The sequence below is a fragment of the Setaria viridis genome, chromosome 9 (assembly GCF_005286985.2).
Source record: "Setaria viridis chromosome 9, Setaria_viridis_v4.0, whole genome shotgun sequence".
NCBI lineage: Eukaryota > Viridiplantae > Streptophyta > Magnoliopsida > Poales > Poaceae > Setaria > Setaria viridis.
Window position 1 is genome coordinate 35,421,287 of NC_048271.2, and position 25,517 is coordinate 35,446,803.

Sequence of the window (25,517 nt, forward strand, 5' to 3'; positions counted from 1 at the left end):
CTCTATTTTCCAATTCACTTATATTTTTTCTTGTGCTTCCTACCGTTCCTATGTTTTCAATTCCTTAGTTCCCCTCAAAAGTCTTCAGCGTTTTAACGAAACTTTCCGAAGAAGAGCCGAGAGCCGACGAGGGTTGAGTGAGGAAGAGATCCTCTACATGGCCCACCTGTCGGCTCGGACTCATAAGAAGAGCCTCGCGACTACAACCAAAACCCCAGGCTCCATCTATCCCAGCCCTACACACCTCCTCCTCCCCCGCGCCGCCGCCACCGCCGCCGCCACACAGCGCGAGCACCCCCACCTCCTCTCTCGTTCTAGCAGAGGGTTTGAGGCGTCGTATGTAGGAGAAGATGGCGCTGACAACCTCCATGGAAGGGCTCGAAGCGCGGGCGCGGGAGCTCGCGGTGGACCTCTCCGCCGTCGATCTGGACTCCATCACCCTCCCGGCCGGCGAGGACTTCGGCATCCTCAGGTAGACCCGTGCGCTGCTTCACTCTGTATCCCAATCCGTCGCAAACGCTAGCTCATCGGGGTTGCAGTATGTGGTGGCCTTAGTAGCCCTAATTTTGCTTTACCCAGATGCGAACGTCTGCGGTGGGATATTTTTTAGATTCGGTGCAATATGAGTGTTGTTCCGTAGTTTCCGATAGCAGTTTGTGTGCAGGGCAGATTTTAGGGATTTTTTCCCATCTTGGTTGATATGCTTCTGCTGCTGTTGAACTGGTACTGATATGTTTGTTGTGGTTGCGAAATATGCTTTTAAATTTATGTGTTTTGTAGTGTTATAATCTGTTCAGCGTCCACATGACGTATGCATGTATACTCGAGTCTGGCTAATGCTAAAGAATCTACCCAACTATGCAGTGTTAAATTTGATGTGTGCAGCTGCAAACTTTTGTGGTGAGTTTGGGTTGATTTGTCTTGTTTTAAAAACGTTGTTGGTGTTGTTATATGCTACTTTTTGTGCATTATAGCATAGTACATGGAATTGTAGGCTAGCTACGATAAAGGTTAATCAGGTGAGATTAATATTTATCAGCACAGATATTGCCTTTGCTTGCTATCCGGCAAGTATCTGTAGCGTTATGAGATATGCAAATTGGTTTTGAGTTACTTGTTTGTGCTTTTCTGAGTTACAGTACTTAATTTGTTTTCATTGTTGCTGATTGCTTATAATTTGCAGTGACGACGAGGAGGTACTTCGGAATGAGGACCCTCCTGAACTTGAAATGGGTTTATCCAACATTATGGTCGTGGACAATCTGCCGGTTGTTCCTCCAGAAAAGTTTGAGAAGCTGGAGAATGTTATTCGCAAGATCTACAGCCAAATTGGAGCGATAAAAGAAAATGGTCTATGGATGCCGGTAAACCCAGAGACAAAGAAGACATATGGCTACTGTTTCATCGAGTATAATACCCCTCAGGTAGTTTACTTCTCGTTAGTTGCATTTCTCCTTTTATCCTCACAATGATTCTCTAAGTTTTAGCAATGTTTTAGTGACAAATCATTTTATTCAAACATACCAGTGGACCTTTTTCTCATATTGGAAGATTTTCACACTCCCTGCATCTGGTTGCTTTCGTGATGCTGTATAACCTTTAAGAAAATGTTCTGATAATTTGGACCATGTTACTTTTCCTATCGTTTTCGTTTTAGGCCCCTCTTTAACCCCTTGAGTTGATTGAAACAGAAAAAATATCTTCATTGAAAGGTATTAAGTTAATTATAATTATCTTTGTTTCACATACTGCCAGGAAGCTGAGCTTGCAAGGGAAAAAACAAATGGGTACAAACTCGACAAATCTCATATATTTGCAGTTAATATGCTTGATGACTTTGAGAAGTACATGAAGGTTCCTGACACATGGACGCCTGCTGAAATAAAGCCGTACACTCCTGGAGTAAGTCTCTATGGCTTCTCTACTCACTGATAGCCTACTTCTTTTTAGTGCTAACATTTTTGAAGCAGCTAATTATCATGCAACATTACTATCTTGATTTTGCATTGCAGGAAAATCTTCTGAAGTGGCTAACTGATGAAAAGGCCCGCGATCAATTTGTCATCCGTGCTGGTACATTGACCGAAGTTTACTGGAATGATGCTAGAAAGCAGGCACCAGAACTTGTGTTTCAAAAACAGGTGTGCATATACTTGTAGTTGATTAAAAATTTAAGTTGATGTTCTTCCACTTCCATTTAGAAGAAAATCCATGTCGATACTTATCCTGTTACTTCATTTTCTTTCCAGTACTGGACAGATAGTTTCATTCAGTGGTCCCCTCTTGGAACATACTTGGCAACCGTTCATAGGCAGGGATCACAGGTGTGGGGTGGTGAAAATGGCTTTGAGCGGTTAATGCGTTTTGCTCATCCAATGGTACTGGTTCTCACCACTCTAAATTCTACCCAATGTTTAATGATCTAGCTGACAGTGGTTTGTACCAGGTAAAACTGATTGACTTTTCTCCTGGTGAGAGATACTTGATCACATACAGCAGCCATGAGCCCAGCAACCCTCGAGACACACATGTAAGAGATTGTCAGAGACCTATATCTCTGCCCCTAGCTTTCCTTCCCCCCCCCCCCCCCCCCCCCCCCCCAACAAAGAACAAAAAAAACGCTTTTCCTTCCTGACTATTGTTCTTAATTTTGTAGAGGGTTGTCCTGAATATCTTTGATGTAAGGACTGGGAAAGTGATGCGAGACTTCAAGGGAAGTGCTGATGAGTTTACCGCTGGCGGTAATATTGGCGTTTCTGGTGTCTCATGGCCCATATTTAGGTGAAAACACAGTGCAGCATTTGTGAACCAATGCATACATCTTTTGTTAAGTTGTCCTGGTTAGATGCTTACTATATTTGTTTTCATAGGTGGGGTGGTGGAAAGGATGATAAATATTTTGCAAGGCTTGGGAAGAACATAATATCTGTCTATGAAACTGATACGTTCTCCCTTCTTGACAAGAAGTCCCTGAAGGTAGAAAATGTAGTGGACTTCAGCTGGTCTCCCACGGATCCAATCATATCCCTTTTTGTGCCTGAAATGGGTGGTGGGAATCAGCCTGCAAGGGTGAGCAGAGATTTCTGCACCAAACTCATTATAAGATGTTTTTCAATATTTTGTCGTGAAGCTAAAATTTATCTTTCTATTGGAAGGTGAGTCTTGTGCAAATTCCAGGCAAAGAGGAGCTGCGGCAGAAAAACCTTTTCAGTGTCAGTGACTGCAAGATGTATTGGCAGAATAATGGAGAATATCTTGCTGTCCAGGTTGATAGGTATACAAAAACAAAGAAGAGCACCTACACTGGGTTTGAGTTGTTTAGAATTAAGGAGAGAGACATCCCAATTGAGGTCCTTGAACTCGAGAACAAGAATGACAAGATTATTGCATTTGCCTGGGAACCTAAAGGGCATCGCTTCGCTATCATTCATGGCGATGGCCCTAGGCCTGATGTCAGTTTCTACACCATGCGAACAGCAAACAACACTAGCCGTGTCTCAAAGCTCACGACTCTCAAGGCCAAGCAAGCTAATGCATTGTTTTGGTCTCCTGCTGGCCGCTTCATTGTTCTTGCTGGGCTGAAGGGATTTAATGGGCAGCTAGAATTCTACAATGTTGATGAGCTTGAAACTATGGCAACAGGAGAGCATTTTATGGCAACAGACATAATGTGGGATCCTACTGGAAGGTTAGCTAATAACTGGGTTTAGAAATTTGCTGATTCTTCCTTTGGCACTGGTATTTCTATTATCATGTGAAAGTTGAAACAGTAGTCACTTTTTTACACCAGCAGATTGCCTGCATGTTAAAAGAAGTTATTAGAATTTTGTCAATTCTAAATCCCATGCCTTTTGTATGCATGAAGTTCTATTTCTAAACTTTGGCCAAACATTCAGTGGCCAAAGATTTAAGAATGAACTGAAATGGTTTTGCAATTCCTATCGTTCAGGTATCTTGCAACTGCAGTTACCTCAGTCCATGAGATGGAGAATGGATTTCAAATATGGTCCTTCAATGGCAAGCACCTTTACAAGGTGTCAAAGGATCACTTCTATCAGGTAAATGTTCAGTAACTTTCTGCTTGGAAACATTTTCCATGATGTATGATTGTCCTTTGTTGTAATGTTTGTCTTGTACACGGACTGACGGACTGAATGATGCAGTTTATATGGCGTCCGAGACCGCCATCACTTTTGACTCCTGAGAAGGAAGAGGAGATCTCGAAGAACCTGAAGAAGTACAGCAAGAAGTACGAGCAAGAAGACCAGGATGCATTCAACCAGCTGAGCGAGCAGGAGCGCAAGAGGCGGACACAGCTCCAGGAAGAATGGGACTCATGGGTTGCCAAGTGGAAGCAGATACATGAGGAGGAGCGTGCATATAGGAGGGAGCTTAGGGATGGGGATGCCAGTGACGAGGAGGAAGAGTACGAGGCCAAGGAGGTTGAGGTGGAGGAAGTGGTGGATGTCACGGAAGAAGTTCTCGCATTCGACCTGGATCAGGAGTGAAAGGCTTATGGTAGAATCTGCTGAGTTTTAATTTTCCGTCGTGTCAAAGTTCATCGCTGTTGCTTTGCATAATAGGCTCAGTGATCAAGCGCACAGTTTGCTGATCGTTTTACTTGTTGTCTGTACACTTGCTGCTTGAATTTGCGGATCATGCATTCAGATATCAAATTTTGCTGCTGGATTACTAATCTTTGTCTGGCTTTGGCACAGTTAACAATGTGTTTGGTCACAACTAAGGTCTCAATTTGATTGATCTTATCGATCTCAAGCCTTCTAGTTTTGAAAAGAACACTTGCTGCGCTAATAGATGTTAATTCGATTGTCGACTCCGGAACGGTCCCATTTGTTTCCCACTTTATTTATTTTTATTTTCCTTTTTTTCCAAAACATTGTGCAAATGCTCACACACGCACGCTTGGCCATGAAACATAGGGTGTATTTAGTTGCTAGTCTGCTAGACATCATGTGGTGCATGCTAAACTCTCCTGTGAGCACCTCGGATAGGCAAGGTATTTGTACCGCTAGAAGAGTAGCGGTGTAACACGTCAATGCTTGTCAGCCGATGATGAACGGTAAGAGCTCAGACCGAAACCGCTCCATTCGATTCAGGGAAAGGACCGGTCCGATTGCAACCAAATATTCAATTAAGATGTAGATTTAACTGATTATTTTGGTCAACAACATTAACATTAACATGCTTGGCAAAATTGGCATCGCGGAGGGTGTACAGTGTCTTCCTTTAGTTTCTTTTACGCACAACACCGCCCATTTTATTCCAAAGGAGCACATAATGTACAACACATACTGAAACATCTACAAACAGCCCAGAAACGTGCAGCCTGTGTCTAACCCTGCTTCTTCCGCCCCCTGAATAATGGTGTGCCAAAATGATCTTACTTCTCCTCGTATTCTACATCAATCACATCAGCTTCTGCTCTTCGTGAACTTCTAGCACCACCGGAGGAGCTGTTATTTGGCTGCCATACAATGTTTTGGCAATTCATGCACCGGATCACTTGGCTGCGGTAGCCCACAAACCGCCTTTTGCATGCTGGGCATGTTCCCTGCAAATGAAACCTGCTACATCAGTAACTAGGAACAGCTAGTGTGTTCATAAGACAAACTGGAACAGAGGAAGTACTACAGAAGGATATGAAGATTGAAGACAAAGAGTAGCCATGATGCTAATGCATGAGCTGATGCTGAGATTGTTATTCAACCATATAAAAAGACATAACAAGCCCAAAGTAAGAGTAAGCAGCGACCATCTACATTCTTGAACTCTATGCAACACATCAAATGGCTAATCATACGAGACAATTTGCATTCAACTTCAACAGCTTTACTAAATGCCAGGGAAGCTGGGAACCCAATTCAAATATCAGTATACCCAGAGGTATGACAAAACTCTTGCTCAATTAGTTGTCAGTAGAAACAAAATAAGCTAATGGAAGTTTAGAGCATGCAAAGTGCAAACAAAAATGCAAGATGATTGGAGAATATTTTCAAGACTTCTTCAAAAGCATGTAAACCATGATCACACGCACACAATATTCTGCCATGACTCTCAGTAGGCAAGTAAAAAGTGCACAATAAGCCAATAACAAATTGAATTCAGAAGGAAGTGCATTGTTACCTCAATGGCAACCCTGTTAGCAAAGGTCCCAAGGAAAAGAGGGGCAGCGAAAGGCAGCACAAATGTACCAAAAATGAAAATTCTGAATAGCCACCCTGACAGTGCAAGCCATAGAAAAAACAGTGTCTGCATAAAAAGGGATAGTTAAAGCACATCAGATATAATGAAAAGGACCTACTATTATTGGCAGAAGAATAATCAAATGTAACGATAAAACAAATAATATATTCTCGAAACAAAATTGTACTATGATAAATGACATTCTGATCAAATACAGAGTGATACAAGTATATGTGAGTTAAAGCAACATCTGACTTTATGCCCCCGAGTTTTTCCCCCCCTCGAATGATTCCCTAGAGTTTTACATAGTTTCATTTCCTAGACAGCTGGAAGGGTTAACATCTGTGTTGATGCAAATTTGTCACAGCTTTGTATCAATCATATCCCTCTTTCATGATCCTTTTCCCTTACAAAGCACAAAGAGCACAAAGAGAGAGAAAAAAAAATAATAATTCAACATTAGTAGCCCATCAGAACACATTTCCTGGTGCCACAATGAAAATCGCAGAATTTTCAGGTTCTTATGAGTTATGATTACATTTCGATTTAATCAAGCTACAAATATACAGAAGAAATTTCGGGCTCCTAAAGATGGTTACCACTAACCTCAATCAGACTAATCACTGCTAGGCCGTAATATCATTGTTCACCATTGCTTGCAAACATACCGCAGCAACAATTATTCGTAAACTAATTAAAACCTAGAATTGAGACCACGAGCAATAGTTGTATGCATCATCAGATGGGAGACATGAAATGAGCTAGTAAGGAGTAGCACGACATCAAAATGCCACAAGAATCTAAGCTATGATCTCTACCATCAAGTATTAAGAACCCAAATTTGGGTCACGTTAGCAAGCTAATCCAAGTGAATTTGAGCTATCAGTGAACTCACAGCTAACGCTCTCCCGATGGGAGTTGCCATGAAGTCATTGAGCTCCCTCCGATACTGCGCATCAGAAACCAAAATAACCACAGATTAGAGCGAGACGAAGTACTACACAGCTCGAAACGGCTAGAGAGCGTAGAGAATCCGAACCCTGGGCCAGTTGCGGGAGAAATCAACGGAGAAGGAGCGCCACCGCCGGCCGATGCCGAGCTCGGCGTCGATCTCCACGGCGCGCTCGCGGGCGGCACGGGAGGCCTCCGCGAGCCTCCGGGAGATCGAGAACCTCCCGTCCAGGCGCTGCGCGGCCTGCCGCGCCTCGAAGGCGAGCCGCTCGGCGCCCGCGTTGGCGCCCTGCCACGCGCGCCGCACGAAGCCGTCGAAGTCCGCGCGGCCGAACGCGCGCGGGGAGACCACGGTCGCGGCCCGGCGCGGGATTCGCCGGCGAGCGAGGGGGCGGGCAGCAGGAGCGGCGGCGGGCCCAGCCGCCGGTGGGGCTGCTGCTGGTGGAAGCCACCGCGCGAACGTCGCCATTGCCGGCGGCGTGCGAGGGCGAGAGAGAGTGCGAAGGGGGAAGTCGCTGGATTTTCGTGCGGATGGGGTTGCTCGGTTCGTGGGCTGCGTGGGGGCCACTTGTTGGGTTGCTCGGTTCTAATTTATTGGGCTTCTCGTGTGGCCCAAAATTTAGCCTTCTCCTATGTGTGTTCTTTTTGCAAAATTTTGAAAGAAGCTAAAATCTTGCACGAAAGCAATTCTCATTAGCTCGGTAGAAGAAGTGAGGTTGTTCATCGTGTTTATTCTAAAAGATCTTAGTTTTGACAAGAAGTTTACCTTTGTGCTGAACAGATCATGCACGGAAAGTTTTAGTCCACACAGGAATTGCTTGGAAGCATGACCTTTTCGACTTCTGCAGACAGAAGAGGAGGAGGGGAGGGAGCATATACCCTGCTTGCTGCCGTGGTACCTTCTGCCATCTCAATACGGTGGCAGTCAAGCCCGGGTAACAGCAGAGAGGCCACTCCGCTGCCACTTGTTACAGCGACAGGCCGGGAGCGGAGAGGAGGACAAGCCGCCGACGCCTCCCCTCGGTCTTGGTCGTGGCACGCAGCCTCACGCGCCAACCGTTTCCGTTAGCTCATCACCGTCAGATGTTGCCGCGCGCCTCCTGCTGAGCCACTCGTCGTTGAACGGAGCTTGAATTTGTGTATAAAAAACAGAGATTGAGCACGAGAAAGCGACGCGTCAGTGGGAAAGGAAGCTCCGACGAATTCAATTCGAGCAGCGCATCGCATCGCATCGCACCGCATGCTGTCTCCGCGTGCACCTGCCCCTCTTCCTCGCCGCCGCCTCCTCTCTATATCAGCGCCGTCTCCAGGCAGAATCGGCATCGGCAACAGCGACGGTATCAGCTTCAGCAGAGGGGAGGAGAAGAAGCGCCGCCGCATTTCTTGGACGAGGAGCGCGGCTACTCCGGCGGACATGGCGACCGACAGGTGAGCCGCCGGAACACCTCTGGTCGTGGCGACCTCTCTTGCTGTATAAAGGGAACACTGATGGTCATCTGTTTCGCTATGTTGTCTGAACTCATCTGGAGCGGCAGCGCCCTGACGAAGCTGGCGCCGCTGGAAGCCATCCTCTTCGACATCGACGGCACCCTCTGCGACTCCGACCCCATCCACTTCTGCGCCTTCCGCGAGCTCCTGCAGCAGGTACAATTACATGCCGCTATGGATGGCCTATGGCTTAGTAGAGTGTGTCTGAATGTCTGATCCAAGCGTCTCCGGTGGTGTGGCTGCAGATCGGTTTCAACGGCGGTGTTCCCATCACCGAGGAGTTCTACAGCGCCAACATCAGCGGGGGCCACAATGACCACCTCGCCCGATCTCTGTTCCCGGACATGGACCACGAGAAGGCTATGCAGTTCATGGACGACAAGGAAGCGTTGTTCAGAAAGTAGGCCACCCGCCTTATTACCCATTTCTAGTGCCTGGTATCTTCTTTCATACCAATTTCCTTTTCAGAATTTTAGTTGGCATGCTTAATTATATTTAAAATTATAATGCGAGCTTTTCTCAGAATTTTAATTTTTATTTGTCTTGCCTGACATCTCTGAATGTTCATAGGCTTTAGCATACAAACTCAAGTACAACCTCTCGTATGCAATCTCATCGTTCTCAAATTTCTAGTACTAAAGATGCACCGATGTTGCTGTCTTTTCACTGCACAAGGACATGGTCACGTCAACCGGTCAACGCAAAACAAACCTGCAATCTTGTGCTACTTGGATGCCTTTTTTTTGGATAGCACTTGGATGCTCACCTAAAGCTGAAAGCCACGCAGGTTGGCACCAGGACAGTTGAAGGCCGTGGATGGGCTGCACGACCTCTGCAAGTGGATCGAAGGCCGCAACCTGAAGCGCGCGGCGGTGACGAACGCTCCCAGGGCGAACGCCGAGCTGATGCTGTCGCTGCTCGGCCTCGCCGACTTCTTCCCCGTGCTCATCATCGGCAGCGAGTGCGACCGGGCCAAGCCCTTCCCGGACCCCTACCTCAAGGCCCTCGAGCTCATCGGCGCATCGCCTGACCACACCTTCATATTCGAAGTACGCTTGTTTCAGAATAGATTTCTGAAAAGTTTTCGATAACGTTGTGCTCATTTGGTTGGTGTTGTCAAGGACTCCGCATCAGGGATCCGAGCTGGTGTGGCTGCAGGCGTGCCTGTGGTTGGCCTGACGACTAGGAACCCTGGGAAGGCGCTCAACGATGCAGGAGCGAGCTTGCTGATCAAAGATTTCCAGGACCCGAAGCTGCTGTCCGTGCTGGAAGAGCTCAAACCCGCGACGGCGAATGGGCGCGTCTGATCGGTAATTGCAGTCATAATAAGAATGTCATGCTGGGCAATTACCACTACAGAATAACTCTGAATCCTGGGCTGGAACCTGGAAATGAGCATGGATCTGTGCAGAAGTTGGTGCCTGCTGTAGTGGTTCTTAGCATGCAGCTGACATTTATGGGGAAGCTCCTACCCCAACATGTTATCACCTTATTTCGCAACCATTTTTTAATAATGTATGAGTCTAAAGGCTGTATGTCATTTAATTTAAGGGGGACCTCATGTACTAAACACTAATGCCCTATTTGGAGGATGGAATAGTTCCTAAGGAATATGGAAAATTTATTCCATTCAGATCAGGGTCCTGATGTTCTTCCTCTTTATTATGCTTGGTTCAGTAATTCAATTCATATGTTGCTGCATTTTCTCTATGAGAAAAGAGATGCACCGTGCACGTATTCCATTAGGAGAAATTTGAATATGTCCCTGAACCCTGCATGTTAAACTGAACAAAAGGCCGTCCTCCTGGCAATCCTGAATAGCAAATGTCTATAAGGCTATAACGTTAAGTTTTGTTTGTTTGTTTTTTTTTGCCGTCGAACAGTAAATTTCTGCGTATATACTCATCATTCACGGCTGTATTCCTATGCAATGATTTTGTGGATGTAAGTTAAAGCTGTTGAAAAAATTCGGTCGCATATGCCGTCTTCGTGCTGAACTCGTTGGTGCAGACAGTATCAAATCTTTGGGCACTATGGAACTGTCAGCACCGGATGAGATCACTGCTGGCGGCTGTTCGAATTGAACAACAACGTAGATCTTTGCAAACAGAGAAAATCTTTGTGATGACAGAGGGATTGAGTTTGAGCCTGTCCCTGTAACACTTATCTTAGACCTGAAGAACAGGCTTCAGAAAGTTCACTTCATCACTTGTTTACGTCGTCAACTGTCAGAACTCAATTGCTTGCTACCGTGCTACGGCGACGTACTCCTTGTGTACGGCGGATGCGCAGTATCTCGATGCGCTGCAGGTGCTCGTGCTCCTAATCGGCTAATCCTAGGCAGCTGTTCATCGACTAGGTGCGCGCGTCGAACGGGATTAGTGTCGGTGCTCGCGCGCGCGCCGGAAACGGAGCCGGATGTGATGGAAAGAAAGAAGAAGAGCATGCCGATGCTTCTTCTGGGAAAACCAGGGGTGGAAGAAGCGTCTGCTGGAAATGTTTTGAGCTGAGCCCCCGAACCAAACTGCAACTTCGACTCGATTTCTTCCTTCTCCAGAGCTGCAATTCTGCTACAGATCGTACACATTCCTGTTCCCGTTCATACCACGTACGCGCGTGACGACAACACCTCTGCAAAAACACTCACTCTTCTCTTGTGAAAAAAAAATGCAGCCGTGGAGTTGTTCACCACGGTCTTGATCCAGGTGTTAGGTGTTAGAGGACAACACACCGGTCGGTCAGTCAGATATGGCCATGTGGGCCGGCCCCCCGTTTCTTTCTGAATCTCTCCGAGAAACGGCCACACGATTTCGTGCCCTGAAACCCGCGATTACGGCAACGATTAGAAATTAATACCAGTTTTGATTTTGACAAGTGTAACCGCGCTCCCTGCTTCGCTTCGTCACTCCGTCCACTCCATCCCAGCAGCAGAGATTCACCGAGGGCGAGGGCATTCCTCGATCATCTGAACAATCTGATCCGCTCGAAAAGGGAGAAGCCAGAAAGGTCAGTTCCCATACCTCCCCTTCTTTGATTTCTCACGCCGCCTCCGTTCACCCCTGCCCGCGGATTAAGAATTGGCCAACTGGGAGCAGACAGATGACCTCTGCTGATCTCCAAGAGACGCGTCGATTAGGGCGCAGGGGCATGTGATTTCGCCCTGATCGCTGGATCACGAGTCGCGCTGATCCAATGAGCTCCCTGAACAACAGTGCTGCAGTCTTTAGGAAACGATTTCGCCTCCCTCGGTTTGGGAACTCTTCCAGGTTACAACTAGTGGTACCCGGTTGCAACTGATCATACCGTAGATAGTATACCACAAGTAGGAAGCTTCGAAACTTAACAAGATCACCACTGGCCATAGATATCCTGCCAGATTGATGATACGTTTTGAGTTTTTTTCTCTCCACTTGGGTGAATCATGGACTATCCCTGCAGCACAGTGGAGCTCACTAGTTAATTGCTTTTTCTGTTCAATTTTTTGTCCGTTAAAAAGCTAGTTAATTGCTTTCCGCAAAAGCTATCGTTATGGCTCTCTCTTCACCTTTTGGCTGCACACTCATTTACAATCACTGCTAATCCATTCTCCATTCGGCATCACAATCATTATTCCTGTCTTGTAAATTTCTCTACATCAAGTTACTGTTAGAACTTGTGCACCGATTTCCACGTAGTGTGACGTGCATCCCATTTACTATGATTTTTCTCAGACACGCGAACGGCATTACATATTTTCACTACTCATTTGCTATAAGTGGCAATCATAAACCATCCCCAATTGCCATTAGCAGGACCATCTCCTTGATCCATCCACATTAGTTAGTTCTAGTTGGTTAGTTTTGGCAAGGTCCATTCCAAAACAAGCAATGTGCTTCAGTTCATTATTGCCGTTTACTAGTCTACCTGGGCAGAACGAGTTCTCAAAGGGGAGATTCTAGCCCGCAAGAGATATCAAAGCAATAAGTGCTCGGATTATAATACATCGAAGAGACATTTTGTGGGGATGGTAATTATAATACTGAATCCTTCTGACTCCCAGTGCATTGTGAATGCCGCATGCTTCTGCTTTTTTGGGTATGTTATCTCAATATAAAGACTTGGAGCCATGCAGGTGTCACAAGGTCAGTGCATCCAGGGCTTCCTACTAAGGTAAGCTCCTCTCCTCCCCCTCCTCTCTGGAGAGCTTATCTTCAGGCTACCTTCATTTGCCTGATACTGCACTCTCTTTGTCCTTATTTGCTCCTCCACTTTGTTTGCCTTTTTGTTTCCTTGTAAATTAGTTTAGCACCCAATATATTATCGTTAAATCGTTTGAACAATATATGTTTTGTAGTTATTATAGACTTTTGAAAAGTTTCAGTGATCAGCGACGCATGAATGAATCTGCTGGAAATAGTTCCTTTTAGCTTCCTCCAGTCCATTTTAACATGGGAAAGCAGACTATTCTCACATGAAACAAACTTCTCAAATCATACTGTGTCTACAGTCAATTAGGCAATGTTTTTATTCAATAATTGCCATTGTTGCCTACTGGTTGTTTCCTAGTGGATTGTCCAGGGTAACGAATGCGAATCGCGAAACAGTGAATGATTTACACTGCAGGTAGGACTTCGATATCACATTTAGTGGACGATAAGAACCTGCCCCCCCCCCCCCCCCCAAAAAAAAAAAAAAAAAAAAATATCAACTATAAATAGATGGTGGCAGGGTGATCTTTTCTCGTCACTACTTTCTCATGGAACCGTTTCTGTTTTATCGCTCAGTCGCAGACGCCAGCCTGATTTGAGCAGTCCTGATGGAGCATTTCAGGAGAGGGGTGGAGCTTGGGATGGCCTCCTTCCAGAGATGCCGTCCGCTGTCATGTCAAATGGTTGGTGATCATGCAAAACCTTTGTTTTATGATCCTTTTAGTTATATAATAGAACCGACCATAGATGTCGGCTAAGGCTACAATAATCTGACTAATTTAAGTTTTCAGCACTGTTTATGTCTTTGGCTTAACTATAACTTGTGACAAATTCAGAGAAAGACTAAACTGCTGTTCTGATCAACTCCTAGTGCCTACATGTATATGTTTTTGCATCATGCTGCTGCATCTCTAACTCTCCCTTTTAGCTTTGTTTGGGTCCTCTTTCGTTTGGTGTGAATATATCGCCGTTGCTGAATGTTCAAACAGGCAGAGAGCGCACCATTCGATGCGCAGAAGGCGGCTATGCGCTGTAAAGAGAAGTCACGGCGTTCCAAGTGCTGCCACCCCGAAGAGATGCCAGTCATCCCTGAGCAGGCCATGGAGTTCCTCTCTCGGACATGGAGCTCCTGCTCCTCGGATCTCTTCCAAATACTCTCCCCCAGTGTATGTTTTTGTCCATGGATCACAGCTTCAGTTTCTTTTCAGTTTTCACCAACAGAGTGCCGACACCTGCTCTCAAGTGATACCATTGTTTTGCAATCCACATACATACAAAGTAATACTGGCACAAGCTCAGAACACAGTACTAGGTCACTTCATCTTTATCTGTTAGGTGTATACATCTTCCATCGAAAAGTACACCTTTTTTCACGTTTTCATTGTAAAGATGTTCTTACCTTGTAACTGTAACTCTTGTGCTAATCTAGAGCCTGGGATTGTCACCGGAGGACTCTGAGCGAGACGAAGCCAGTGGAGACAGAGACGAAGACGAAGAGAAGCGCCTTGACACGGTTCATTCCAACGGAGGAACAAGCCAATTGTTCAATCAGACTTGGGTAAGCCAGCCATTGAGCTCACGTCCCAACAATTAGCCACAGGATTTTTGTCTCACTATGATTGATCACTTAATTCTTTGCCTGACAGAGAGTTCTGGCCAGTGGCAAGCCTAGCTCCAGACAGCACCGGCACAAGCTAGTCCAGCCTGCCTGGGTAAGCAAGGACATAGAACAAGGCACTAATCAATTGCGAGGTTTCATTTGGAACCTTTTCGCGTTCGAAACTGGTCCACATGGCACAGAAGAGTAGTAGACTGAAATAGTACACCCCATTGTAACTGCAGTAACAGAACAGTGTGGCACAGTTGGTATCTTGTCGGAATTGGTACAGTGATTGCTTTGTTTGATTCCACTGGCTCAAAAAATAATTTGCAGCTCAACGTTGGGAACATGAAGGCGATGCTGCGAGGGTTCATTCTGGACAGCGTGCCGGTCACCGGAAGCCGGCGGAGGAGGCGGAGGGACGAGCTCCGGCTGCACTCGGCGCAGGCACACGCAGCCGTCTCGGTGGCGCAGCTCGCCGCGGCGGTCGCAGGCATCGTGTCGATCTGCGACCTGAGGCCGGTCGCCCCGGCCAGCGACAGCGACAAGAGGCTAGGCACGGTGCTCGCGTCCGCCGCGGCGCTGGTGGCCACCGTGTGCGCGGAGGCCGCGGAGACCGCCGGCGCCAACCACGGCCGCGTCACGTCAGCCGTGAGGACCGGCCTCGAGAGCCGCTCCTCCGCGGAGCTACTCACCCTCACGGCCACCGCTGCCACATGTAAGCACTAAGCAATAGCAAACCAAGGCTAGAACAACGGAAGCTCAACGTGAAATTTGAGAATCCATTGGTGTTAATTGCGTGTTCTTGTCTCTTCTGTCAGGTCTGAGGGGAGCTGCAGCGCTGAAGCGGAGGGCAGCCGACCTCAGGGGGATCGGCAGCAGCACCAGCAGCAACGCCATGGCTATGAGCATCAGCGCTGGAATCCAGAAGGGCACGACTCTCAGAGTCTGCCTGCCTTGTGGTGAGGGACATCAATCGGCCGTATAGTACTTGCAGAGTGCATCGTTGCGCCGTGCAGGTTGACACCACAGCTGATGATCCCTTGCGTGTATGCAGGGAGGGTGCGGGTGAGGACGGTGTCCGTCTTCCCTCAGCGAGGCGGCGGCGCCGGCGCGGTGGCGCTGAGGCTGGGGAAGAAGCGCCTGCACGGCGCGTTCGCCACCTACAAGGACTGTAAGTAACAGCTCGTGCACGCACAGTCACAAACGCTATTCGTCGTCGTCGCGCGCACGCGCATGCGCGTGGGTGGGCCAGCGCAATGTTTGTCGCCTCGCGTCGCCCCTGGCTCGCCGGGGAAGACGACGACGAGGCGCTCGCACCGTAACACCTGAGCCGTTTGGCCGGTTGCCCCGGCCGACACGCTTGTCTCTAATGACCCAATGATCAATCGGGCATGCCGACCCTGCCAGTCCCGTCACATTGTTCTGTTTGTACCTTCGTACTGGCGTCGCTGTTGTGATTTGGCTCCGAGCTGCTTGGCCGCACACTGTGTTGGGTACCGGCTGATCGATCTGCCTTTTGGTGGTGGTGGTGATGATTTTTCAGATGTGGTGTCGGCGGTCGGAGATGGCGGCGGCGAGGCGGTGGTGGAGGGGCGGCCGGCGTTCCCGGTGGCGCTGGTCACGGAGGGGGAAGGGGCGACGGTGCAGCTGCTGTTCGAGCACCAGACGCACTGCAAGGTCTGGAAGGCCGCCATCGAGGGCATGCTGGCCGAGCAGAAGCTCAAGCGCGACGGGAACTGAAGTGATCGGAGACTGATTGGGAACATGTACGAATCGAGCACGCGCATCTGTACTGTACTAGCTGTACCGATCTTTCTACACTTGTACTTGATGGGTAGATTTGGAGAGCAGTTGTTCTTTCTCTTTGTGTAGTCATGCGTGTGTCTGGCGTCTTGTATCTGTGTGACTGTGTATATGTATTGGAGTGAACCGGAGTTCATAAAAGGGCGAGAGAACCTGCTGGCTGCTGTAGAAGTAGAACTGAAGAGAATCATGAATCATCTTCTGTTATGGGCCTAAGGCTTACATTTACTCGAGATCGTATCAAGCACTTGGGCTCGGCCTACAAGATCTTGTCTCTTGCAGAAAGAGAAATGTAAACAGGATTGCAAGCTTACGAGGAAAAACAAACAAATAATTGAGCACACGCTCACAGAACGAAATGGAGGAGGGAAAAGGGAAAGGCTATATTGGGCCGGACAGCTATACAAAGGCCTCATTGTGGCCCAGCTTTGCCTTTGCTTGTTTTTTTTTTGAGAGGACGCCTTCGCTTGATGGTTTGGAACAAAAAGCACGGTGTCTTTCCTTTATTAGCCCAATTTGGCCCACCGTCCACTAACAAAAGGTTTGAAATGGGGGGGTAGGAATTTTGAAAGACATTCGAACCGACCGTTCGGTCTCTGTCATCCATGGTGCAAGGCCCACCGTCCTTATCCGCCCGCCGTCTCTTCTTTTGATTCCGAAACTATCCTTGCGACTTCTAGCGTTGCTGAAGCCTAGAAAAACTAACAAAATTGATACGGTAAAGAGACAGTCTGTAGGCGCATGCGCTCATTTTCTTTAGGTGCTGTTTGGCATGGCTCCAACTCCGGGTGGAGCTGCTCCACTCCTGAACTCCACATGGAGCCAGCTCCGCTCCAAAACTCCAGAACAAAAATGGGGTGTTTGGCTAGATGGGTGCTCTCAGCTCCAAAAAAGATCAATTTCAGTGTGGATTGCCATTGTTGCCCCCCAATTAAGGCCCCACTTGTCATCCTCTCTATCCCATCTTCTTCTTCCCCTTTTTCCATTGCACTGTGCTGCACACGGGAGATCCTCCACGGGTAGCGGGGTGGGTGGCGGGCTGGGTGGCGACGGGCGGCGGGGTGGGCGGCGACGGGCGACGGGTGCGGCGACGGGAGGCGGCGGGCGGCGACGGGCGACGGGGCGGCGGCGGTCCGCGACGGGCGGCGAGGCCGACCGGCCACGGGGGCGGCGACGGGCGGGGCTCTGGCGGCGAGTGGGGCTCGAGAGAATAGAAGGGAGAATAGAATGAAACGTTTTTTTTTGTAACCAGTGGCATTGGTGGGTAATTACCCACCAACTCCACGAGGAGGTTCAAAAGAGAGGTTTCTGGAGCAGCAAAAGATGTGCTCCAAAACTCCACCTCCATTTGCACTACAGCTCCATGGAGTTGGCAACTCCATGGAGTTTTGGAGTTGGGGTGTTTGGCTGAATTTTTTGATGGAGTTGCTGAAGTTTAGGAGTGGAGCCGTGCCAAACAGGACCTTACTTTCGTATCAGGTAAATTACTACGAGACCAACTACCCCCATCTCCTCTCCTGAGCACCACTGTAAAACTACTACTGGTACCAAATCACATTGCGTAAGGATCTAAGGATAAAATAGTACGGGCACGTGACAGAAGTAAAAAAAATTTAGGAAATGCAATCCAAATGTTATCTCATTCTAAGTCAGTTAAAATACATTTTTTCCGAGAAATAGTTAAAAGATGATATAGCGATATACGTTTGGAAGACGCAGAAGGCAACAAAAAAAACTGTGTTGAAATTTCATCATATTAATAGCGTAAATTCTACACGAATCATGTATGAAGCCATGTTTACAGCCTCTGTTTCTGCTCTCAGAAATTTCAAAAAAAAATCTTCTGAAGATGCAGCGCAAAAGAAAAACTTTCCGTGAACCAAGCGAGTTCCCGCTCGGCGACTTGAAAAAGGAGGGGGCAAAATCGGTAGAGAAATGGCAAAAAGGATGGCAGTTACCACCACAGCAGTGACGCCCTCTATCTGCTCGGTGCTCGGACACACCTCAGAGACAGCGGAGCGGCTCTCCCCCTCGATCCTTCCGCTTCCTTCTAGAACCTTCCGCGCCCCTCCGTCGCAGCACAGCGCTTCCTCCTCCTCCTCCCGCCCCGAGATGGCGACCATGGAGAACGTGATCGTGCTCGTCAACCGCATCCAGCGCGCCTGCACCGTCCTCGGCGACCACGGCGGCGGGGACGGCGCCGCCTCCCTCCCCACCCTGTGGGAAGCGCTCCCGTCCGTCGCCGTCGTCGGTGGCCAGGTCTGCCTCTTCCTATTATCACCCCATAGGCTCTCTAGGCGACTGCGCACCTAGGTTTTTGTTCCGCCGCTTAATTACGAGGTCGCTTAATTGCGCGGTGACGTACAGAGTTCGGGGAAATCATCGGTGCTGGAGAGCATCGTGGGACGAGACTTCCTGCCTCGAGGGTCAGGTATGCCCTGAATTTTGGGTTCGTCTCTGAATTTTTGGCTTTGGTTGCTGGATTGTTTTATGGTTTTGTGTTTTGGGGCAAAGGGATCGTGACGCGGAGGCCACTGGTGCTGCAGCTGCACAAGACGCAGGACGGGGCGCAAGAGTACGCCGAGTTCCTGCACATGCCCAAACGTCGCTTCACTGATTTCGGTGAGCGCCCTTTGTCGTCTTCAGTGATATATAGTTGTTGTGAGGTTATTCTGGAGTCTGGACAGAGCTGCTTTGTAATTGGTTTATTGGTAATGCTAACTAGATTGCTACTCACTCCCGTTTCAAATTGTAGGTCGTTTTAGCTTTTCTAGGTTCATAGATATTATTATGCATCTAGACATACACTACATCTAAGTGCATAGAAAATAGAAAAGTCAAAAGGACCTACAATTTGGGAGGGAGGGAGTATAAGGCTAGTCCCAGTGTAATGTTTCATTGCACTGTTTCCAAGGATGTCACATCATCCCATGAGGTGTATTCTCATGAATGAAACAGGAAGTCCCAGTGCACAGTTTCATTTCACGATTTCATAGGATGCCCATGACATTTAATTGTGAGGCATGTGATTAGATATGGTTAGATGAAATGAAACTCTATAGCCCCTAATGCAAGTTTCAATAGGTTTCATAGTCTTGGAAACAGTGTATACACAGTTTCATCCTGATGAAACTCCTTCCCTCTCTCACTTCATAACTACCATGCCATGTCATCACATATGCTGAGGTTTCATGCACATTAAATACGGTGACACATCAGCATATGTGATGACATGGCATGGTAGTTATGAAGTGAGAGAAGGAAGGAGTTTCATCAGGATGAAACTGTGTATACACTGTTTCCAAGACTATGAAACCTATTGAAACTTGCATTGGGGGCTATAGAGTTTCATTTCATCTAACCATATCCAATCACATACCTCACAATTAAATGTCATGGGCATCCTATGAAATCGTGAAATGAAACTGTGCACTGGGACTTCCTGTTTCATTCATGAGAATACACCTCATGGGATGATGTGGCATCCTTGGAAACAGTGCAATAAAACCTTGCACTGGGACTAGCCTAATAGAATGCATGTTTGCCCACTTTTGCTGTCAGAAATTGCACCTTTTCCAGGAACAGTGAAATGATTGTGGATTAGTATTTCTACCTGCGGAAGTTGTGTGTACTACCATCCGGTTCACATAAGTTCTGTTACAGATATGCACAATGGTATTGCCTAATTATTTAAGTTTTCTTCGAATTTCTACTCCACGAGGATAATGTTTTCTTGCCTTACCTACTTGCTGTGTTGCATTTTCAGTTGCCACCATCTATAAGGATCTAGGAAGATTGAAATGCTTTTTATTTGACTGTAGCACAAATGGAATGATCAACATTCTGTTCCCCATATTGCGCTGCTAGTCTAGATATTATGTTTGTCAGACTTTACAAGTTACAACATGTATGCAAGACTAGCATACAACAAGAAGTCAACAATAACTACTCAACTTTTGAATCCGAAGCACATTGGTGCAGGCTAGAGGTCAAACCCAACAAGTGTCAAGAATAAAGAGGGTAAAAAAGCAGCATACAGAACATTATTGAAAGCATTTGTCATTAGTGATCTCAAAATAGATTTTGTATTTTTCAGTACATGGAAATGACTGAAGGTAAACATATATACTTACAACAGATGCCAACGACAATTATTTCCTGCAGCTCTTGTGCGAAAGGAAATCGAAGATGAAACTGACAGGTTGACAGGAAAGACAAAGCAGATATCTCCAGTTCCGATTCATCTCAGCATATATTCTCCAAATGGTATTGAGGCCCTGGCCACAACCTACTGTTGTTTCCCTTTTAAAAAAAATTGTTGTTCAAGGGGAATATTAATGGTTCTTTTATTTGATATAAATTTAAATATGTCCATGGCACTATATTGTTTCTGTTTGACAAAAGTAGCATTGTATTATTTTTGTATTTTCTTTTATTTCATAGCCTGTTTTCGTACTTGATATTGACACTAGTAGAAGTCTCTTGTTGACTACTAGTTTATAGGGCAGTTGAATCTTCATGACAAATATTTACTCAATTCAGTTGATTGTTGCAGTGGTCAACTTAACATTGATTGACCTGCCGGGTCTAACAAAAGTTGCTGTAGGTATGTAAATGACTACATTGCTTTTGTTCATGTTCACAAGTTTTAGGTAATTTTTGTCAGGAATGTTTCACTGAGCATATTTTCTTTTTCAGAGGGGCAGCCTGAAACAATCGTCCAGGATATTGAGAATATGGTGCGCTCATATGTTGACAAGGTAGGAATGATGCAGACATCTATAGAAGTAACTATGACTTTGACACATTGTATATGATGAAAATGACGTAATACTACAGCATTTGTAACAGCACCTCTGGTTGTCCTTCCAATACTGTCCCAAGCTTCAGCTTTGACACCGAAGTCCTATGGTTTCAATTTATTAGATATCTCATCTCAATGTCTTAGTAGTATTTAGTGCTGACAGGTCTACTAAGAACAGATTTAAAAGCACGTATGTTTCACCTTGTATTTAGTTGATAAGAGTCAGCAAATTCCTCTGTGTCAATTCAAGAGCACTTAATTACAACATTTGAGCTCACAGTCATGTCTACTCATTCAGTGTAAGACTGGGCTCTTGCCACCTCTTCATCCCAATTCATTGCATGTTTTGCAGGCCCTTTGACTTTTTTTCCATTTCAAACCTCTAGTTTTAAACAAATTTCCTCAAGCATGGACCTTATTTTTATGCTCTCTCTTTGAATTCAGTTTCCTATGTATGCCCAATGTTTTTGCTTGCATATTGAATATGGGTATACTCTAAGTTACAGGAACAAAGTGTCCAAATTAATTTTTACTTATGTGGTTGTATTTCCATAATTTCTTTTGTAGCCGAATTGTATTATATTGGCTATATCTCCCGCCAACCAAGATATAGCAACATCGGATGCCATCAAGCTTGCTCGGGATGTTGATCCAACTGGTACATATCAAGATTTTACACTTATTTTGCTGCAATATATTATTGCTATTAGCTGTTGATACCTGCTTCGATTGTGAGGTTGAGTACTTCTTTATTTGCATATGCCTTATAAAATTGTCAACTAGTTTGCTTCAAACTTCTCCACATCATCTGTGCTTGGCAACAGTAATTGCATGCATGTTTTTGAGGAGAGACAACATTTGCATTTCAGTGCATTGGACATAACCTGAAGTATTTTTGTGGTGAGCATTTCCCTAGGTTGAAGAAAACTGTGTCCCAGCTACGCCATGTGGGGAGTTTTGTAGTTTGATTTTACACTTCCCTTCCTCCTAGCCATTTCTAAATGAGTATCATCATCATGTTCCCTTCCATTTGTACACTAGAAAGATGGGAGAACTTGCTAACCTCATTCGCATTATAATTGCTGTCTTCATGTCTGCAAATCCAGAACACTCAAAGTTTTTGTTGAGGCCAGCTGAAACTTTGTTTATAATGGATATGATATGCACGGCATGAAACATACAGGTCGGAAACATCATTAGAATAAGAGAATGGTAACTCAAATGTCAGCTACCAGATCAGCTTTGGATGTTGTGTGATGTATATAAATGCAGAATGATAATTGATAAGGTGGAACTTTGGTAGGACTTAAGAGTAGAGAAGAATAATTCAGGAGCCTTTTGGAGTGTCAGTGACTTTGTGGTTGATGTCACTACGTCAGCTGATTTAGCCAATGGCTAAATTACTGTTTGCTATTGCCTAGATTAAGTCTACTTTTCATTTGACATGGCATCCATACCAACACAATTCCAATTTTTTTTGGTTCACTTAGTTATTTCTTACCTGGGGGGATTATCTTAAATTTCTTCAGGTGAAAGGACATTTGGTGTATTGACTAAGCTTGATTTGATGGACAAGGGAACAAATGCACTTGATGTACGTGTCCACTGCTCTCTTGCAATCTTGCTCTGTGTGAATTTAGTATGTAATTGGAAACTTTATTGCCTTTGGACTCTGTAACATCAGTGCTTCTTTCCTCTCGTTTAGGTTCTTGAAGGAAGAGCTTACAGACTGCAGCATCCTTGGGTGGGAATTGTAAACCGTTCACAAGCAGATATCAACAAGAATGTTGACATGATTATTGCTAGGAGAAAAGAGCAAGAGTTCTTTGCTTCCAGTCCTGACTACTCCCATCTAGCCAGCAGGATGGGTTCAGAATATCTTGCTAAACTTCTTTCGCAGGTTTAAAAATTCTTCTGTTCTTTTCATTTCTATTGTTTGTGAGCTAAAAATGGTGCAGTGATCTAATGTTGTTTCCAATATTCAGCAATTAGAGGCTGTGATCAGAGCACGCATTCCAAGTATAACATCTTTGATAAACAAAACAATTGATGAGCTTGAATCCGAGATGGATCACCTTGGTAGACCTATTGCCTCTGATGCTGGGGTAAACTTACTGAACATTTGAGCTAGATTGCATTGAATTCAATTGGACAAAGGAACATCATGCCTTGCTTTTGCAGGCTCAACTGTACCTCATACTGGAGCTTTGCCGTGCATTTGACAAAATATTTAAGGAACATCTTGACGGAGGGTAATTGCGTATACGTTATTTCATCTTTTTTATTTTTCTAGACCATACCCATCTATTGGTTGTTCACGACTGCCTGGACATCTGAAATGTGAATGTAAATATCGCAGACGACCTGGTGGTGATCGAATTTATGGGGTTTTTGACAATCAACTCCCTTCTGCTCTGCGGAAGCTTCCATTTGACCGTCACCTCTCCGTGCAAAATGTTAAGCGGGTTGTATCACAAGCAGACGGTTATCAGCCTCATTTAATTGCTCCTGAGCAAGGGTACCGTCGTCTGATTGAATCTGCTCTCAATTATTTTAGAGGACCAGCTGAAGCTTCTGTAGACGCTGTAAGAAATCTTCTCCCTGCGCTGATTACATTAGTACTTCCTTTCATCAACTGAAGAGTCTCTTACCCTCACTGCAGGTGCATTTTGTTTTGAAAGAGTTGGTGAGGATGTCCATTGGGGAGACTCAGGTTGGTCCTTTTGTTTCTTGGATACCAAAGTATCAGTTACACCCTTTTCCCCATGTACTTCAGTTGCAAAAGTTACTATACATCTTTAGGAGTTAAAAAGATTTCCAACTCTCCAAGCGGAGCTTGCTGCTGCATGCTATGTGGCCCTCGAGAGATTCCGTGAAGATGGACGGAAAACTACTCTGCGGCTGGTTGATATGGAGTCAGCATATTTGACGGTGGAGTTCTTCCGCAAACTCCCGCAGGAAGTTGATAAGACTGGACCTGGAAATCCCAGAACCGCAAACCCTCCTCCTACTCCTTCAGATGATCGTTACACAGATGCACACTTCAGGAGGATTGCTTCCAATGTGTCCTCATACATTGGCATGGTGTCTGAAACGCTGAAGAATACTATCCCCAAGTCTGTTGTTCACTGTCAAGTCCGTGAAGCTAAGCGGTCCCTGCTTAACCATTTCTATACTCAAGTGGGCAGGAAAGATGTGAGTAACCTTCTTTGTTTTCATACTCTGTTCATATCTCCTCGTAGCAAAACCCTCCGATGATAAAATTTCATACTCTCTTCATCTCTCCTCTTAGCAAAACCCTCCGATGATAAAATTTGTTTTTGCAGGCTAAGCAACTTGCAGTACTCCTCGATGAGGATCCTGCACTCATGGAGCGCAGGCTGCAATGCTTCAAGAGGCTTGAGCTGTACAAGTCTGCACGTGATGAGATCGATGCCGTGGCATGGACACGATGAAGGTAACATCTGACATGCTTGTTAGTCAGTCTCCTTTTTAATTAGATGTGTTGTGATTCAGCAAATGCAGAATTAACTGCCAGCTATTCTGCACTTTTGTTGTGAAATCTTGGTAGACTGATCACTTGTCTTGTATATTAGCCTGTTAATATCAGTTGTTATGTGCTTGCATTATATCTATGTCTCAGCTCTCAGCTGCTCTTATGGAACACAAATCTAATAGTCTTTCATAACCCATGTGCAGACTTGTCTGCACGAATGAGAATGGAGTCTGTTCCTGATACCTAGATTCTGTAGGATGCACATGTTGTTTCTTAAGCCCTAGTCATTCCATTCAGTGGTAGGTGTAGACTGCAGAATTTGGACTTTCAGGTAACTGCATTTTTTGTGCTGATTCAAATATTCAATATTGTTTGATCCAACTTGCCTCCAGTCAAATACGCACTGTTGGCCGCGAGCACTGCCATGCAACTGAATCAGGGAAGTTATCAGGCGCAGTCCACCGTTAACATATAGGCCTAACATATACTATAATACTAATAGGAGTTGGATAAGAGCCGTCCGATAAACAATACTGCGTGCTCGACGCCTCGGCCTGCAAGACCCGTCTGCCGGCTGCTACCTTTATTTGTTAGTATTGCTGGCATCTTCCACTCCCGGGATGCATGACGCGTGCAGGAGCAGAACCACCCGAAACGGGGATCAGGTCAGTCAGCTCCCGCGCAAGCCTTTGTCAATTTCCCGATGGTTCCCCGGGGCGCCTGCATTCTTTCTTTCAGCAGCATGCAAATCAGTCGTGTGTTCTTTTCTGGTCAGTTGTGCACTCCCGTTGATCTGACTCTTGGGTTCGTCCGGAAATTCCTCGCCTGTTGGCCACGGATCCGCACTTTCTAGACGGCGTTTTTTCGCGCCGTGTGTGTAATCTTCCGTGAGTTCCCCGCACATGCACAGAACAGGTCTTCTGGAACAGAAATGCAGAATGCGTGACGTGTTCGCCGGATTTTGACAAGTTCAGGCACCTT

At 46.1% G+C, this 25,517-nt stretch overlaps 5 protein-coding genes across 10 annotated transcripts; 4 read left to right on the top strand and 1 right to left on the bottom strand.

Annotated features, from left to right (window-relative positions):
• Positions 1 to 201: 201 nt before the first annotated feature.
• Positions 202 to 4,696, top strand: LOC117836386 (eukaryotic translation initiation factor 3 subunit B). Its single transcript, XM_034715794.2, has 11 exons — positions 202 to 472; positions 1,184 to 1,424; positions 1,756 to 1,902; positions 2,013 to 2,141; positions 2,250 to 2,378; positions 2,447 to 2,530; positions 2,657 to 2,781; positions 2,871 to 3,069; positions 3,156 to 3,688; positions 3,950 to 4,058; positions 4,164 to 4,696. Exons 1-11 carry the CDS (start codon positions 351 to 353, stop codon positions 4,506 to 4,508), a joined length of 2,163 nt encoding a protein of 720 aa, XP_034571685.1. The 5' UTR covers positions 202 to 350; the 3' UTR covers positions 4,509 to 4,696.
• A 438-nt stretch (positions 4,697 to 5,134) lies between these two features.
• On the bottom strand, positions 5,135 to 7,713 carry LOC117836388 (uncharacterized). Its single transcript, XM_034715797.2, has 4 exons — positions 7,244 to 7,713; positions 7,100 to 7,153; positions 6,145 to 6,270; positions 5,135 to 5,572 (listed from the first exon to the last, which is right to left on the bottom strand). The coding sequence occupies exons 1-4, from the start codon at positions 7,622 to 7,624 to the stop codon at positions 5,402 to 5,404; spliced, it is 732 nt and encodes a 243-aa protein (XP_034571688.1). The 5' UTR covers positions 7,625 to 7,713; the 3' UTR covers positions 5,135 to 5,401.
• A 608-nt stretch (positions 7,714 to 8,321) lies between these two features.
• On the top strand, positions 8,322 to 10,281 carry LOC117836387 (haloacid dehalogenase-like hydrolase domain-containing protein Sgpp). Of its 2 annotated transcripts, none has more exons than XM_034715795.2 (5): positions 8,322 to 8,583; positions 8,685 to 8,799; positions 8,889 to 9,043; positions 9,431 to 9,692; positions 9,765 to 10,281. In XM_034715795.2, the coding sequence occupies exons 1-5, from the start codon at positions 8,396 to 8,398 to the stop codon at positions 9,948 to 9,950; spliced, it is 906 nt and encodes a 301-aa protein (XP_034571686.1). In that variant the 5' UTR covers positions 8,322 to 8,395; the 3' UTR covers positions 9,951 to 10,281. The 2 variants fall into 2 exon arrangements, with proteins under 2 accessions (XP_034571686.1, XP_034571687.1); XM_034715796.2 differs by having other exon boundaries at positions 8,324 to 8,583; positions 8,691 to 8,799.
• Positions 10,282 to 11,332: 1,051 nt separating this feature from the next.
• LOC117836701 (uncharacterized) lies at positions 11,333 to 16,464 on the top strand. 2 transcript variants are annotated; one of them, XM_034716175.2, is made up of 10 exons: positions 11,333 to 11,649; positions 12,755 to 12,792; positions 13,407 to 13,513; positions 13,820 to 13,996; positions 14,260 to 14,388; positions 14,477 to 14,542; positions 14,764 to 15,148; positions 15,252 to 15,392; positions 15,488 to 15,604; positions 15,977 to 16,464. In XM_034716175.2, exons 3-10 carry the CDS (start codon positions 13,439 to 13,441, stop codon positions 16,171 to 16,173), a joined length of 1,287 nt encoding a protein of 428 aa, XP_034572066.1. In that variant the 5' UTR covers positions 11,333 to 11,649; positions 12,755 to 12,792; positions 13,407 to 13,438; the 3' UTR covers positions 16,174 to 16,464. The 2 variants fall into 2 exon arrangements, with proteins under 2 accessions (XP_034572066.1, XP_072147228.1); XM_072291127.1 differs by lacking the exons at positions 11,333 to 11,649; positions 12,755 to 12,792 and having other exon boundaries at positions 13,338 to 13,513.
• Positions 16,465 to 18,190: 1,726 nt separating this feature from the next.
• Positions 18,191 to 25,375, top strand: LOC117837766 (phragmoplastin DRP1E). Of its 4 annotated transcripts, XR_004636433.2 has the most exons (17): positions 18,191 to 18,495; positions 18,604 to 18,667; positions 18,751 to 18,858; positions 20,401 to 20,502; positions 20,792 to 20,842; positions 20,935 to 20,996; positions 21,608 to 21,698; positions 22,570 to 22,634; positions 22,746 to 22,940; positions 23,026 to 23,145; positions 23,222 to 23,292; positions 23,400 to 23,625; positions 23,703 to 23,753; positions 23,843 to 24,235; positions 24,367 to 24,497; positions 25,039 to 25,201; positions 25,312 to 25,375. XR_004636433.2 is itself a non-coding variant. In XM_034717525.2 (16 exons), the coding sequence occupies exons 1-15, from the start codon at positions 18,349 to 18,351 to the stop codon at positions 24,493 to 24,495; spliced, it is 1,875 nt and encodes a 624-aa protein (XP_034573416.2). In that variant the 5' UTR covers positions 18,191 to 18,348; the 3' UTR covers positions 24,496 to 24,497; positions 25,039 to 25,375. The 4 variants fall into 4 exon arrangements, 3 of the variants coding, with proteins under 3 accessions (XP_034573416.2, XP_034573414.2, XP_034573413.2); XM_034717525.2 differs by having other exon boundaries at positions 25,039 to 25,375; XM_034717523.2 differs by lacking the exons at positions 25,039 to 25,201; positions 25,312 to 25,375 and adding an exon at positions 24,740 to 24,917.
• The last annotated feature ends 142 nt before the right edge of the window (positions 25,376 to 25,517 follow it).

Bases quoted from the DNA above. Each gene is read 5' to 3' on its own strand.
- LOC117836387 (XM_034715795.2), top strand. From the start codon at position 8,396: ATGCTGTCTCCGCGTGCACCTGCCCCTCTTCCTCGCCGCCGCCTCCTC. The intron at 8,584-8,684 runs GTGAGCCGCCGG...ACTCATCTGGAG, and splicing joins GCGGACATGGCGACCGACAG to CGGCAGCGCCCTGACGAAGC. The intron at 9,693-9,764 runs GTACGCTTGTTT...GGTGTTGTCAAG, and splicing joins ACCACACCTTCATATTCGAA to GACTCCGCATCAGGGATCCG.
- LOC117837766 (XM_034717525.2), top strand. From the start codon at position 18,349: ATGGCGACCATGGAGAACGTGATCGTGCTCGTCAACCGCATCCAGCGC. The intron at 20,843-20,934 runs GTATGTAAATGA...TTTCTTTTTCAG, and splicing joins TCTAACAAAAGTTGCTGTAG to AGGGGCAGCCTGAAACAATC. The intron at 22,635-22,745 runs GTACGTGTCCAC...CCTCTCGTTTAG, and splicing joins AGGGAACAAATGCACTTGAT to GTTCTTGAAGGAAGAGCTTA.
- LOC117836701 (XM_034716175.2), top strand. From the start codon at position 13,439: ATGGAGCATTTCAGGAGAGGGGTGGAGCTTGGGATGGCCTCCTTCCAG. The intron at 15,393-15,487 runs GTGAGGGACATC...GCGTGTATGCAG, and splicing joins CAGAGTCTGCCTGCCTTGTG to GGAGGGTGCGGGTGAGGACG. The intron at 15,605-15,976 runs GTAAGTAACAGC...ATGATTTTTCAG, and splicing joins GTTCGCCACCTACAAGGACT to ATGTGGTGTCGGCGGTCGGA.
- LOC117836388 (XM_034715797.2), bottom strand. From the start codon at position 7,624: ATGGCGACGTTCGCGCGGTGGCTTCCACCAGCAGCAGCCCCACCGGCG. The intron at 6,271-7,099 runs GTGAGTTCACTG...CTTTTTATGCAG, and splicing joins CCATCGGGAGAGCGTTAGCT to ACACTGTTTTTTCTATGGCT. The intron at 5,573-6,144 runs GTAACAATGCAC...TTTCATTTGCAG, and splicing joins CTAACAGGGTTGCCATTGAG to GGAACATGCCCAGCATGCAA.
- LOC117836386 (XM_034715794.2), top strand. From the start codon at position 351: ATGGCGCTGACAACCTCCATGGAAGGGCTCGAAGCGCGGGCGCGGGAG. The intron at 1,425-1,755 runs GTAGTTTACTTC...ACATACTGCCAG, and splicing joins TCGAGTATAATACCCCTCAG to GAAGCTGAGCTTGCAAGGGA. The intron at 2,531-2,656 runs GTAAGAGATTGT...TTAATTTTGTAG, and splicing joins GCAACCCTCGAGACACACAT to AGGGTTGTCCTGAATATCTT.